Source organism: Apiospora hydei (genome assembly GCF_038363865.1).
Source record: "Apiospora hydei strain CBS 114990 chromosome Unknown utg000004l_segment0_segment0, whole genome shotgun sequence".
Lineage (NCBI taxonomy): Eukaryota > Fungi > Ascomycota > Sordariomycetes > Amphisphaeriales > Apiosporaceae > Apiospora > Apiospora hydei.
Window position 1 is genome coordinate 9,030,110 of NW_027117363.1, and position 13,016 is coordinate 9,043,125.

Genomic DNA, 13,016 nt, shown 5'->3' on the forward strand with positions numbered 1-13,016 from the left:
GCACGACGACACGACACAGTGGGGGGATCCATCCTACACACATACAACGCATACACTTTCGGGTGTGAGGTCGGGAACGGAGCGGCCAATCAACAGGCAATCCAAATTCCGAAGCACCATCATCATGGCATACAACCCACCAGGCAATCAGGACTGGCGCAACATGTATAATCATTCCAGTGCGGCGTCGGAATATGCTTGAGGCCAGCCCTAACCCATGGCTGCGCGTTTTCCTCAAGACCACTTTGTTAAAGCAGAGTCTGCGTCGCAAGATGGCACAGAGGAACCCCCTCCGGTACGACCCGACCCAAGCAATTTCAACCCAATCTAGAGGACTCAACTGCGACTCAAGGACTTAAAGCCCCTAACCGTCCTGCTGTCGCTACTTAGAAGATGGACCATTCACCTGACCGTGGAACCCGATTAATGAAGACCTCACCTTCCAGTAACGAACTCTGGACGAGTCAGTCGGATCGAAATTCAACAGACTTATATATACAGCAACAAACCACCAAAAACTTCTTTCCTTTGTCTCGACCTCAGTCAGGTCCATTACGCTCTACCCCAAAGTGATGACCACATACCACTTCAAGGGTGGGCCGGAGGTGGTAGCGTCCTCCGCGACAGTCCGAGCACGACCTGTTCGTGTTACACACTGGACCGCTGCGTGTAGTGGCTATGGCTCCTCTGGGAATTCAACCTACGGCATGAGGGTGACATTCCCACGAACAGTGGAATCCTGTTCGCGTTGCCCACACGGCCCATGGTATGGATTGCGGAGGAACGGCTACGAGCCGCTGGTACTTCTCCCTATTTGAGCAGCGAACAAATAACCGATGCTTCAATGGAGAAGTACCGAAACGACAGAGGGTTGACGGCACACTACATTATCAAGGCTTTACGGTCATCCTATGGGAATTCCACTTAGGAGCCGCGGACCCTCTAAGAGAGGACGTCACCACCTGGCTGGGGGACGCCATGTAACACGTGGAGCCTCACACTGCCCACGAACAGTGGAATCCTGTTCGCATCGCTTAAACCCCACGTTGGCATCCAAGGTTTGCTGTTCTCGTTGGCGAGGTCGAGGTTTCTGCCGAGGATCTCGCCCGGACGGCCGGTCGGATACTCTGCTGGACCTCGACCTGAGCACCCTATCCTTCGAAGCGGCTTGGATAGGATCCTGACAGGGATCAACGGGGCCGATCTCAAGAATGCCGTCCGGGTTGGGCAAGACCAATGGATGACTGGATAGAAGATGCTGCACGAGCACACCGCGTGATCGATTGAACACATACAACGGAAGAATGCTGATGGGCCGGCCGATATCCAATAATAATATGAGGACGAAACTATGGTCACGCACGTGTTGCCGGACTGGTGAACAACCTACAAAACCGGATCAACGACTACACTATAACGTCCGGACTTAACATCGCCAGGCGTTTTGAACGTCACCCGGTAGATGAGACAGGACACGCAAGGCACAATACGGACCACCTTCTAATAATACGGTCATTCTTAAGTGCGCCCCGGTCCGACTCCCGACACAGCGCACCAAAGGCGACTCATGTCTCTGGCTCTCTCAGCTGGCGGCTCATCGCCATCGTGCGCCTCGGTACCGACGGCTGCCCTGACGATGATGCTCGGCTGTATCAAGCAATTGAATGGACGTGGTTCACTGTTATCCGCATCGGATATGACGGTACGGGGTACCATAACACACTTGTCACACCTTATCCCGACATTCGGGAGCGCCTCGGGACAAGACGTGGGACGAAAACCAAACGCTTGAGATAGACGCGGATCGCATCAAAGATCCGGGCGTGCGTCCTGTAGTAAAGTAAGCAGTGACATATACGGTTTGGGGCGAAAGGTCTACTACACTCGGCCTGGAACGTCCATGAAAAGCACTGCGATTTTGCGTGCGAAGCCATCCCTCCCGAGGCCTCCTACCGACGGCCGCAAACTCCACTAAAGATACGTGGATTGCTAAAATGGCTCGTCTATACCTTGGAGACCGAGGCCGGAAGAGCTTTAAATTCGACAAGTTCGACGAGCTTAGCGTTAATGCTGCGGGCGCCGAGGCCGCCGGTGTCTAATTTACACGATACGTTTAGCCGAAGGTCGGATCGGCCTTAAAGTATCGAATCGAAAAACTGTGGAAGATGGACGCTATCTATGAAAACGATCATGGGCAAGAGACCTATAAGCCTTGGCTACGGGATCGGTCAGCCCATCCTCTCGAGGATATCCAAGAGCAAGTTGAGGCTGCACGTAAGCCTAATTATTAAAACTTTTCGATTCTCACCTTAGAGTACGCGCTGAGTCGATGCATGACCGCCCACAAACCAGCCGTTTAAAAGACGTTCCAAGAGACGCCAAGCGCAGCTGCTGCGTTGATGCACTAATGGAGCTCGCACTGTCGTGGTCAAGATCGTGGCGGCCAGTGTATCAAGTCTAGCAAGGACAAGATCACAGAAACGACAGCAACGTACTTAAGTATACAGCACACTGGCGTGGCCCAAAAGAGGAAACCACTGCCGTTATGTTGTCTATCTGTGGCGACATTATCACTCGCCCTCTACTCTACCAGTCTTTATATATATCACAACCACCCCCCACAAGTCAAGACTGGACCTGGTTCTGAACCACTCCAGTCGCTTTCCTATGTTTATTCTCCCCGACCTCTCCCTGGCACATGCGACTGGCACAAGGCACTGCACCAAGTCCTCTCCCGGCCAGTCCCCCCGCCACAGCACGACATCAAGCAAGTCGACGGTCCACGCCGCCACCGCTCGCAGCTCCTGGTGCAGATGGCCGAGGCCACCCAGAAGATACAGGTGGTGGTACGGATCCATCGCCAGCCCACGCCGATCCCGGTCGAGAGGTAGGACCGCGTCAGCCACGAGATCAAGCAACTAGACGCTCACACCTTGCAGGCGGTGGCGGACGGGAAAAGAACAAGCACGTTCGATTTTGATCGAGTGTTTGCTCACGGCACAGACGACGCCGCCGTCTCCGATCACGTCGCGCCCCTCGTAGTAGAGGGCCTTCGGTTTCCGCCCTGGTCTAAGAGAAGATCTCGCCAGGGCCCGTCACAGGCCAACGACTCGGTGTGGATGAAAGTGGAACGGCCTTTCGGAACATCGTCCCAGACCCGATCGTCTGGGGTGTCGACGGCGGAAGGAAAGAAGATTCGGACGCGACGTCCGGATTACGTCGACCTCTGCCCCGTGGACGTCTCGACGACGATTCATCTTGAAAAGATGGAAGTCGATAGAGACGACAGGTAGACGAAGATAGCAAACGCGTCTGCCGGTCCCGGGGAGCCCTCTCGGTATGCATGGCACAGGTGTCTGGGAAAAAGCCCAACGCCTGGCCCTTCAATACACGCCCCAGACCCGATCGTCTGGTGGCAAGCAAGCTTCGGAAGCCCCGAGGATGGCGGCAGCAGCGAGGCGTTACGGGGGGTAACCAATACTAGTAGAAGACTAGTACCACGTACTTCCAAGTCGGACATCTCCTCTCCGGACGGACAGGCTTCCCGCGAGCATCTTGCCAACGGTACCACACGGGATCCACTGGACTGCCTGTCCCCCGCCTCCTCGCGGAACTGCGCCTCTCCGCATGCGCATCCTCTCCCGCCTTCAGGGGGAGGCTTTCGCGATACAGCTTCGAACCGACCTGAAGACTTCAAGGACAAACAAATCGAATGCTTGATGCACGGGAAAAGCCAGCATACTCGGTGTGGTGAACCACACCGGACCACGACCGTCAAATCGGCGAGCTTCTCACGTGGGCCGGTATCCTGTCGTCTCACATCCATCCTGAGAGATCCTGGCAGATAGATCACGACTCCACCACTAACATTACACTGACGTTTTAACGGCACGTCCCCCGATATAAGCATCAGTTCCGCGCACGTTTCGACTAGCAGCATGTCGTTTAGTGGTAAATGTGTCTGACGCCCGCGGCAGGTCTACTAAAGGAGGCCAGTAAGTTGCTTGGAATAGAGGAATTGCCCGCACTGTCGCTAACCAAGCCACCCGGTTCTAGATATTCGAGCAGACTGTAACCGAGGAGAACATTGTTGAAGCCTACAGCCGCCCATCATATTCTCTCCCTAATCTTCCTGTCGAAGATATAAAGCCAGGGTTTCGCCAGACAAAGAGCTAAAAGGGGCCATAACCCTCATCTACAATTGCGTCCAATGCAAGAAGCTGCAACGTCGCACGGTGCGAAACTAAAACGGCTGGAATAACAAGAGTCCACGTACCACGACGATCCGAACATCATCTAACAGGCTCTTCTCTCGCCTGCCGCGAATGATATCTATGGGCATTCGTTTGAGCAATGCTAGAGTAGAAGCCTTCAAGAGGGTCCATTGCAGCACCTTCATCCCTGATGTAGAACCTACCGAAGCTGACCTAAAAACGCTGGATAAAGACACCAAAGCATTCAGACCGCTTTGGGTTTCCCATATATTACGACGCCAAAGCCCAGGAAACTTTGACCACACTCGAAGATGTTGGCCCACAAGACTGGTATTGCTTTGATGTCGTCACCAATTTGGGGCTCGACTCGGCCACATATATCTCTATCCCGTGGACCTGGTTCACGGCAATTGGGATCGGATACCGATATGGTCATTGCCTCACAAGTCCCAAACCTTACTACACAACCATGTTTCTGAGTTTGGAGCTGCCAAATGCCACTGAACCCGACCGCATTACTTGACGATTGACTGGGAAATGATAGAATCAGGTCAACGGAGAAACGCAGAAGCAACTGGTCAAGGTACTCCCTAATGAGTGGCTCGCCAGTATTCAGGAAGAGCGAGACAGCGTGGTTCGGGAAGCGCGTTGTGGCGCAGTTCGATACCAGGCCCGGCCGGCATCCCACAATTATTTACCTGCCAATGCTCAATATAAGTACCCGCGGAGGCACCCGACTACAATGTCTCTGAAACCATGCGCCTTAGAATGCCCAGGATGCAATCATTGTGATGGAGTCATATATCGAAAGATCATCACCGGGCTCAGAACGTTCTTTGGATTGCAGGATTTCCGGCAGCATGTCTTGAGACTTGAAGCACTATGGTCGGGATCATATCACGATAATAATACACGATTCCAAACAAACAGGATTCATCGAGGGCGAAAAAGCCATTTCTTAATATCCACTTAATCCATGCCCATATGCAGCATGACGACTGGCAGTCGATCTCTCCCAGAGGATGCCATCATCAAAGGAGGGCTGGCTCTCTGATACTGCTACTACTTTGGGGACGCACAACACTAAACAGGAACGGAGATCACAACCTTGATATTCACGTGGAGGGGCACGAGAACAACATCTACAACCATGGAGCGAGTTCCAGCGCGCCAGAGCATCAGAACGTCCCACCAAGCCTTTGGGACGCTCTTCCTCTTCCTCATACTACTGGACCTTGCGAAGGCCCTCCTTACCTGGGGTTACCTACGCCAGAGAAGGCAAGCGTGCGAATTGGGGAGTTTCAACTCCCTATAATTCACGCTTTCGAAAAACGACTCCCACTCGTACACCAACGAAACCCGGAATAGGGCGGTGAACATTCGCTTGCTGATCGAAATGCTGGGGCGCCATTCACAAATAACACCAAGCAAGCCTCCCAATCAACTAATATCGCTCCCTACCAACTAACAGCCATGTCCTCGCAGCCGTCTCAGCCCGGCAACAATGGCCAAGCCGCACCAAATCCGCTTCCAGTCCGAACCCGCAGAGTTATCTGCGTCGGTGCAAGGGTGATTCGGATCCCGATCAACCGCAATTGCAGAGCCACCCTCCTGGGCAATCTGCCCTGACGGACATGGCGGACCGATTCATAATCCATGAACTTACCTCGGGGACACTGAGGGGTACCCAAGCCTAGAGCCTTACACGACGCTGTGTGTCGGTGAGTGGTGCATAAAGTAACGCTAGCCCATCCGCCCGCAGGTTTCGACAGATTTATAAAGGGTCTTAACAATAGATTATGGCTTCCGCATTAACGATATGACGAAAAGCGACGACGGTAACCTTTTACCCATAACATTAATGCGTACTAATCTACTCACTCGACGCCGCACTTGACGCCGCGCCCGACGCCCCTATCTTCCACCACATGCTGCGAAGGCACTTAATAGTAAGTTCGACATCGTCATCTACTCCGCCTACCACGAATAACCTCTACGGTAAATACCCCTAAATAATAATTAAAACACATAATGGACGCCTTTCATCCCAGATACCCAGGCTGGACTAGGAATACAGGCAGCGGTGTTGACAAGGACCGAGATATCCAATGCTGTGCCAGAGGTCTTGGAGCAACGTCGACATCCAGCATGGAAGGAGGGTCGCGAGGTCAGACGGTAGACACTTCTTGGCCACAGGACACCACCGACTTTGCCGAACCACTTATACATACATGTATCCAGCGCAATCTACGAAATAACTAAAGAACTAACACGCAGACATCGCTGCCAAGACTGCCGGAGAGACGGACATGGAAAGAAACACGTACCCCCAAAGCGGAGCCGAAGCGCATCATCACCCCCTCCATGTCTGTCGATACGAGCCGTGGTAACTCGAAAGACTCTATCATCCTCTTCTGGCCAGATCACACGGCCTCGCTTTCGGGGCGAGCAGTGAGCAGCACGCTATCGGCAAACTTGCAGTAAGCCCCTATAATAGATAAGCAAGGCAAAGGGGAGGCCTCGGTCTTGCGCAGCAGCCGGGCCTGATCGATAATTGTACTTGATGCCAGTATAGAAGAACATGGCGAAGATGACGAGATGGTGCTGGAAAGAGGAGGACACAGCCCTTCACACTTGACGTCAAAACTGAACAAGATCAAATACACATGTACCATATCTACATAAAGACCTAGCCTGATCAATAAATCAACCCAAGTAATCGATCAATTATCTTCATCTCGTAACCTTCTGTCGTATTTATTGGAACATTGCCGTTGCCTAGCGAATCGTTCGCTTATTTCCAATCGCATTGGCTCACCGCGGGGTGTGAAGCTGTCTGACTCCTGGAGAACCAGTCAGGCAGCCTGAAAGTGATTAACTTCCACCCGTGGTGCCGCCGCGCTCGACAATGGCTCCCGTCCTACCAAGAATCGCAGGAGGTCGGGCAGCGATGCGACAGAATCGCCCTCAAAGTTCTGTTATGCCATGAATGACCCAGACAGATTTCCCCTGTCCCGGGGCATGATGAGATCGGCCCGAAGGCGATTACTGGGTAACAAAAACAAATAGCTTTAGAATCATTGCCATGACGGCTCCCCGGGTCGATCTGCGAACCCAGATATTGAGCCCAGCGGAATAAACGCCCTAAATCATATCATGCCACCGGCAGGTCATTCACGTAGTCAAAGACGCACTCAGTTCTTCCATCTCAGGGTATCTATTTTCTACATTTTTGTTTCTTCTTATATGCAGCCGTTCGCCCGCTCTAGTCCTTATCAAGCCTCACCGCCGCGCTCTTCTCAATCACGTTGAGGTTGACCCCGTGGCCCAGCAGCTCGCGAATGTTGCTGATGCCGTACTTGATCATCGTCGGCCGCTCCAGACTCAGGCCGAAGCCGTACACCTTGTAGTCGCTCGGCAGGCCCATGGCCTCGAGCATCTCAGGCCGGAACATGCCGCTGTTGCCGATCTCGATCAGCTTGCCCAGGCCCTCGTGGTAGCTGAAGATCTCCATGCTCGGCTCCGTGTACGGATTGTACGCCGGCTTGAACTTGAGGTTCGTCACGCCCATCTTCTCGAAGAAGATCTGCATGAACTCCATCAGGCCGCCCAGCGTCAGGCCGTAGTCGCCGATCACACCCTCTACCTGGTGGAACTCGCACAAGTGCGTGGCGTCCACCGACTCGTTTCGGAAGACTCGGTCGATGGAGAAGTACCGCACCGGCGGCGACTGGCCGTTCCTGCTTTCCGAGGCCAGCTTGTACAGCATAGACGCCGAGGTGGAGGTGGTGTGTGTTCGCAAGACGAGGCGGAGCGACTCGTCCTCGGCCCAGGGGTATCGGTAGCCAATGGAGCCGTACTTGCCGTTCTCGTGGACCTCCCGCACGTTCTCGAAGTACTCTGCGTAGTTGCGCTTGTCGTTCTCGTCTTCGGGGCCAGGTCGGTCGGCCGTCTTGGGATCTGAGATGTAGAAGGTGTCTTGCAGATCACGGGCAGGGTGTTGCTGGGGCACGAAGAGGGTGTCGAAATTCCAGAAACCCGACTCGACGAACTGGCTTGTGGGCATCTCCTTGAAGCCCATCTCGAAGAAGATTTGTCTGCGATCTATTAGCGAGTGTTCCTTTAGCAATATCTTCGGGATTGGCTCACCTGAACTCTCCGCGCACCTTGCCCAGAGGGTGCAGGGCTCCGGCGTGCTGGTCCGCGCCCAGGGCCTCGAAGTTGTAGGGCTTGAAGGTGGCCGTCTTCCACGAGCCCGAGGCCAGCATCTCGGCCGTGAGGTCGGTCTCCTCCTTGACCATCTCGAGCGCGAACTTGTCGCCCTTGGCTATCCGGAAGGAGAAGGACTTCTGGATGCGGATGAGCTTGCGCTTCTTGAGTTCGTTGATGATCTTGGGGTCGTGCGTCTTGGTCTCCTGGATGACCTTGAGCTGGTCGCGGGTGACGTCGGTGATGGAGTCGGTGATGGCGACGAGCTTGTCGCCGTCCTTCTTGATCCACTTCTCCTTGAAGGCCTTGCCCTGGCCCATCTTGGTGACGGTCTTGTCGCCGATGGCCTTCTCGAGGTCCTGGATCGACAGGCCCTCCATGGCCTGGTGGACGGCCTCGAAGACGCGGGCCTCGTGGCTGCCGTGGCTGACGATGGTCTCGGCCTCGGGCTCGAGCACGGCCTCCTCGGTGTCGACCTGCTTGTAGGTGGTCATGGACCGGGAGGTCAGGCGGTCGAGTATGGCCTTCATGGTCTCGAAGGGGACGGCGGGGAAGGCGTCGGCCGAGGAGATGGAGTCCTGGTCGGACTTGTCCAGGGCTTGGAGGACCTCGGGGATGAGGTCCTCGGTAGAGATGGTAGCCGCCGGCGCCATGATTTTCCAATTGTCGGTATCGATCGGAAAAGGTGGTGGTTTCTGCGAGTGTCGAGGGCGACGACGTGGTGGTTTGGACTCTTGGGCGGACTCTCTCTCTCTCTCTCTCTTTCTATCAGCAATTGTTTGACTCACTCACTCCAGCGATACCCAATTGCCTTTGAAATGGAGGGGCAAGTGGGGGCCGACTTCGCGCAGCCCACCATCCACAACCACGCAATTTTCCGCCCGGACCCCTCGATTTATGCGCCTACAAGCTCTTATCGATATGGGCTACAAGACTATCATGGGAATGCATTGGCAGATAATCACTCCGTAATCACTGACAATACAGGCCATTCACTGTACAGCATAAGTAATATGGCCTCGAGATTATCTGGTGGTTCAAAGCAAGAGTAATGGGACAAAATGATAGGTATATTCTGTCTAACCAAAAAGTGGCTGCCTGAGACTTGTACAACCCAATAAATGCAACTGCCTCCCGTGGGGGAGTAACGCCATGAACACCGTAACTTTGTCTACCACCCGCGAACATTAAAACAAAATCATGACAAACTGGTGCGCCAAAACCCATGACCAACGAGGTTCTTTCTAAGTTTCCACGTTCGAGACCCAGTTCATTCTCCTCTTGGTCCTCAGCATCCAGCTCCAGTGTGCCCACGGGTCCTTGACAAGAGCTTGCATCGCAAGAACGTCCGAGTCCTTGGGACCGCCAGCAGCCAGGCCATGCTCAATAGCCAGTCGCGCATCTATTTTGCTTCTCGTCAGCAGCTGATACGAGGATAAATTTCCATGAGAGGAAACCAGGAGAGAAAAAAAGACTTACACTTAGAAGCCAGCCACGGCTCCCCTGCCCCGTTGTACTCGAGCGCCGCGTACGTGTACGCCTCGTACATGGAGGACCAGAGGCGCTCCTGCTGAAACAGCGAGACCATGAGCTCGCCCATGGCGGGCGTGGCTTGGGACCCGGGCTCGTAGTCGCGGAACTGGGCGCGCAGCTCCTCGATCTGGGCGATGCGGGCGTCGGACGCGGCCGTCTGGTGCGCGTTCTGCGTGCACAGGCTGCACGAGCAGGGGAAGTGCCAGGACGTGTTGAGGCGCTGCAGGCGCTCGTGACGGGGCTGGACGGGGCTGTGATGATCGATCTGGTCAGCACACATATTTCTGATACGGGGGCAGTTACAGGATCTGGATGGACACTTACTCAATATACGAGACGGTGATCTCTTCACCGGCCATGATGGGGCGCACGGCGTGAATGTTGTGCGTGAAGGTCTCGACGTCGAAGTAGTAGTCGGCGTTGGGCCGGCAGTCATGGTTCATCCGGGATACTGGGAGAAAGGTTAGCCAGGATGCCGATGTGGTGGCTTTGGCGATAAGTAGGGCATTCGTGGGTAAGCTTACTTTCCGGGAAGACCGTGTACCAAGACTCGCGCTCGCCCTCCTCCTTCTTCTCCACGACGCCCGTGTTGTCAATGTCGAAGGCGTTAGTCAGGATGATCTTGTTGACGCGCGAGTTGTAGTCCTCGGCGCCGTCGTGGGTAGACAGGTTAAGGAAGATGTTGCGGTGGCGCTCCGGCAGGTACGAAATACCCTCGCCCTGCATCTGGTGGATCTGGGCCGACTCCAGCTCGTAAAAGACGTCATAGTCGATCATGACGGACGGCGTCGTGCTCATGATGTGGTCGCCGACCTGCAGGTCCCGCGTCGCGATCAGGCCCATCCCCTTGCCCGGGACCGCCTCGATCCTCCAGCGGTCGCTGGTCTCGGCGTTGAGGTTCGGCATGGAGGCGTAGATCTCGGGCTGCGTGAAGATGCGCGACCGCTCGACCTCGCCGGCCCGTTGGGGCGTCGTGAGCATCATGATGCCCCGGCCGTTGGCGAAGTCGGGGCTCGAGTAGATGCAGAACTCGCGCTTCCCGTTCTCCATGCACGGCTTCGAGAAGCGCCACGTCGCCGGCGTCAGCTTCGCTACGGTCTGGTTCGAGTCCTCAACCACCAGGCCGACGGCGCCATCGGGCGAGCAGGCCGCCGCGTCGTTGCCCCAGAGGCTCCCCAGCAGGGACGAGGACTTGCATGAGCCAAAGTCTGGCAGGTGCGAGAGGGGGTCCTTGGCCAGACCCAGGGCGGGAAACAGCAAGGCTAGGTGTAATGGCCCCATTGCTGCTGAACGGGGGGAAAATAGCCAGCCAGCCGAGTATCCTCTATTATATATGAAGTATAGGTATATACACGGCACTAGAAACAAAACAAAGTTGGGGAAATAAATGAAGCTTTGATGTTTGGGCGGGAATGTTTCCAAAAGTAGAGATCGAGCCAGAAGATTGGACGTCGCCCAAGATGAGAGTGAGCAGCAGCGCGGATGATTACATATGTAAGATGGCAGATGACAAAGTTGCTTGGCTGCTCGTCTGCTTGGGGGAGTCTAGAACCACATGTTAGTGAGCGACGAATTGCTATACACGGGGTTAAGGGACCGGGAACATGCCCACAACCCATTGCATTCAGGAACAAGACGCCCCGCCCCTCCACGTTACGAAAGGAGAAACACCAATGGCCATCAAGGGGTGCTGGGCTTCAGCTTTCGCCAAAAAGACGCGGCGCAGGTGCTAGTGAGTCGTGGATTTGCTGATCAGCCAAGCCCTGCCTAGCCAAGCCCGAGCTGATAATTTGTCTTCTTCTTAGGAAAGGGGGCCGGACCCCGAGGTCTCCCGTGAGAACTTCAAAAGCCTGGTAACATCTCTAACACGGCGGACGGTTCAGCAGGTCAAGGCCCGAGAGAGAAACGTATGAAATGTGTCGTCTGTAGTTGATGTTGCACTCGAGCTCTCCGACCGCCGATGACAGGGACCCACGGTTCTTGGTTCTTGCAGAGCTTGCTAAGCCCGTTATGACGACGGGCGGAAAAGACCCCTGTATCAGACTTGTCACAGATCAATGAGGGATTGGCTGCACTCCGAATTCTATGTAGCAGAATCTGTCCTCAATTCCTTCCAAGGTGAAAGGAAGAAACGGGAGGGCCGCGTGGCATTCATTCTCTCGGGAACAGCGTCGCATTTTCTTGGAGCAATGCCGTCTCAGGTAATCGATTGTTTCTCTCTCTCTCTCTCTCTCGATGTCGTGAGCGACAGGCACACGGACACGGAGGGGTCCTTTGGCTGGCTAAATTTGGTAGCCTAGCATCGGATCGCCAAGATCCTACCCATGCCGGCAAAGAGGAGTGCGATGGAAATTCCCGATTGGGCATCTCCCATGGCATGTGCGAGAATCCGGTCAATTTAATCAATCAATTGATTAAACAAGCATACGGGAGTCACGTCCCGCGAGGCTTTGTAGCTTGATTCCGTGCCACCGCAGCGGTTGTACCAGACGGTAAGTACATGAGATGACAGTTGATTTAGCTGGTGCTGGCTGGTGCATTAAGGCTCGCCCGAGTCAAGCTAAAATGGTGGGGTTTTCAGCCATCCAACGTGAGGGCGACTTGAAACGTCCCAACTCGACACCTTGCCAGCAGGCTCTTCGTGACTCGCGCGAGGCCGTCCTCGGTGCCAATTGTTGATAGATCTACTTTGGAGCCTCGACAGCAAACGGATATCTCAACGAACTTTTACAACATCGATTGGGTGGGTATATGACTCCCATGGCTGCGACCACTTCCCGCTGCTTGCTACGAACTTACACGGGCCAAATATGCTGAAGATTATGGCAGGCGCAATGAAGCCTGATGTCTATTGTTGACCTTCTTTCGCACTTCCGGATACCTCATCGATGGTTCTCACAAGGCCGTTTTGATGATTCAGCTCGATAACTCCTAAGGGGTGATGCTAATTCGCGATGGCTCGTCTCTCCCCCACGCTGCTAAGCAGACACATGGTCTGGCAGGGGCGCATGGTGCCATGTGGAATCCTTCAAGTTCAAGGCTGTAGTCATGCTCTCGGCC

At 54.6% G+C, this 13,016-nt stretch overlaps 4 protein-coding genes across 4 annotated transcripts; 2 read left to right on the forward strand and 2 right to left on the reverse strand.

Annotated features, from left to right (window-relative positions):
- Positions 1–217: 217 nt before the first annotated feature.
- PG997_005298 (uncharacterized protein) lies at positions 218–928 on the forward strand (the record flags this gene model as incomplete). Its single annotated transcript, XM_066809613.1, has 2 exons — positions 218–295; positions 674–928. The coding sequence occupies 2 exons, from the start codon at positions 218–220 to the stop codon at positions 926–928; spliced, it is 333 nt and encodes a 110-aa protein (XP_066673231.1).
- Positions 929–2,165: 1,237 nt separating this feature from the next.
- PG997_005299 (uncharacterized protein) lies at positions 2,166–3,293 on the forward strand (the record flags this gene model as incomplete). The annotated part of the gene is made up of 3 exons (XM_066809614.1): positions 2,166–2,274; positions 2,658–2,887; positions 2,940–3,293. The coding sequence occupies 3 exons, from the start codon at positions 2,166–2,168 to the stop codon at positions 3,291–3,293; spliced, it is 693 nt and encodes a 230-aa protein (XP_066673232.1).
- Positions 3,294–7,479: 4,186 nt separating this feature from the next.
- Positions 7,480–9,076, reverse strand: PG997_005300 (phenylalanyl-tRNA synthetase alpha chain; the record flags this gene model as incomplete). Its single annotated transcript, XM_066809615.1, has 2 exons — positions 7,480–8,311; positions 8,364–9,076. 2 exons carry the CDS (start codon positions 9,074–9,076, stop codon positions 7,480–7,482), a joined length of 1,545 nt encoding a protein of 514 aa, XP_066673233.1.
- A 591-nt stretch (positions 9,077–9,667) lies between these two features.
- Positions 9,668–11,237, reverse strand: PG997_005301 (Lysine methyltransferase; the record flags this gene model as incomplete). Its single annotated transcript, XM_066809616.1, has 4 exons — positions 9,668–9,825; positions 9,903–10,240; positions 10,281–10,407; positions 10,481–11,237. 4 exons carry the CDS (start codon positions 11,235–11,237, stop codon positions 9,668–9,670), a joined length of 1,380 nt encoding a protein of 459 aa, XP_066673234.1.
- Positions 11,238–13,016: the final 1,779 nt, after the last annotated feature.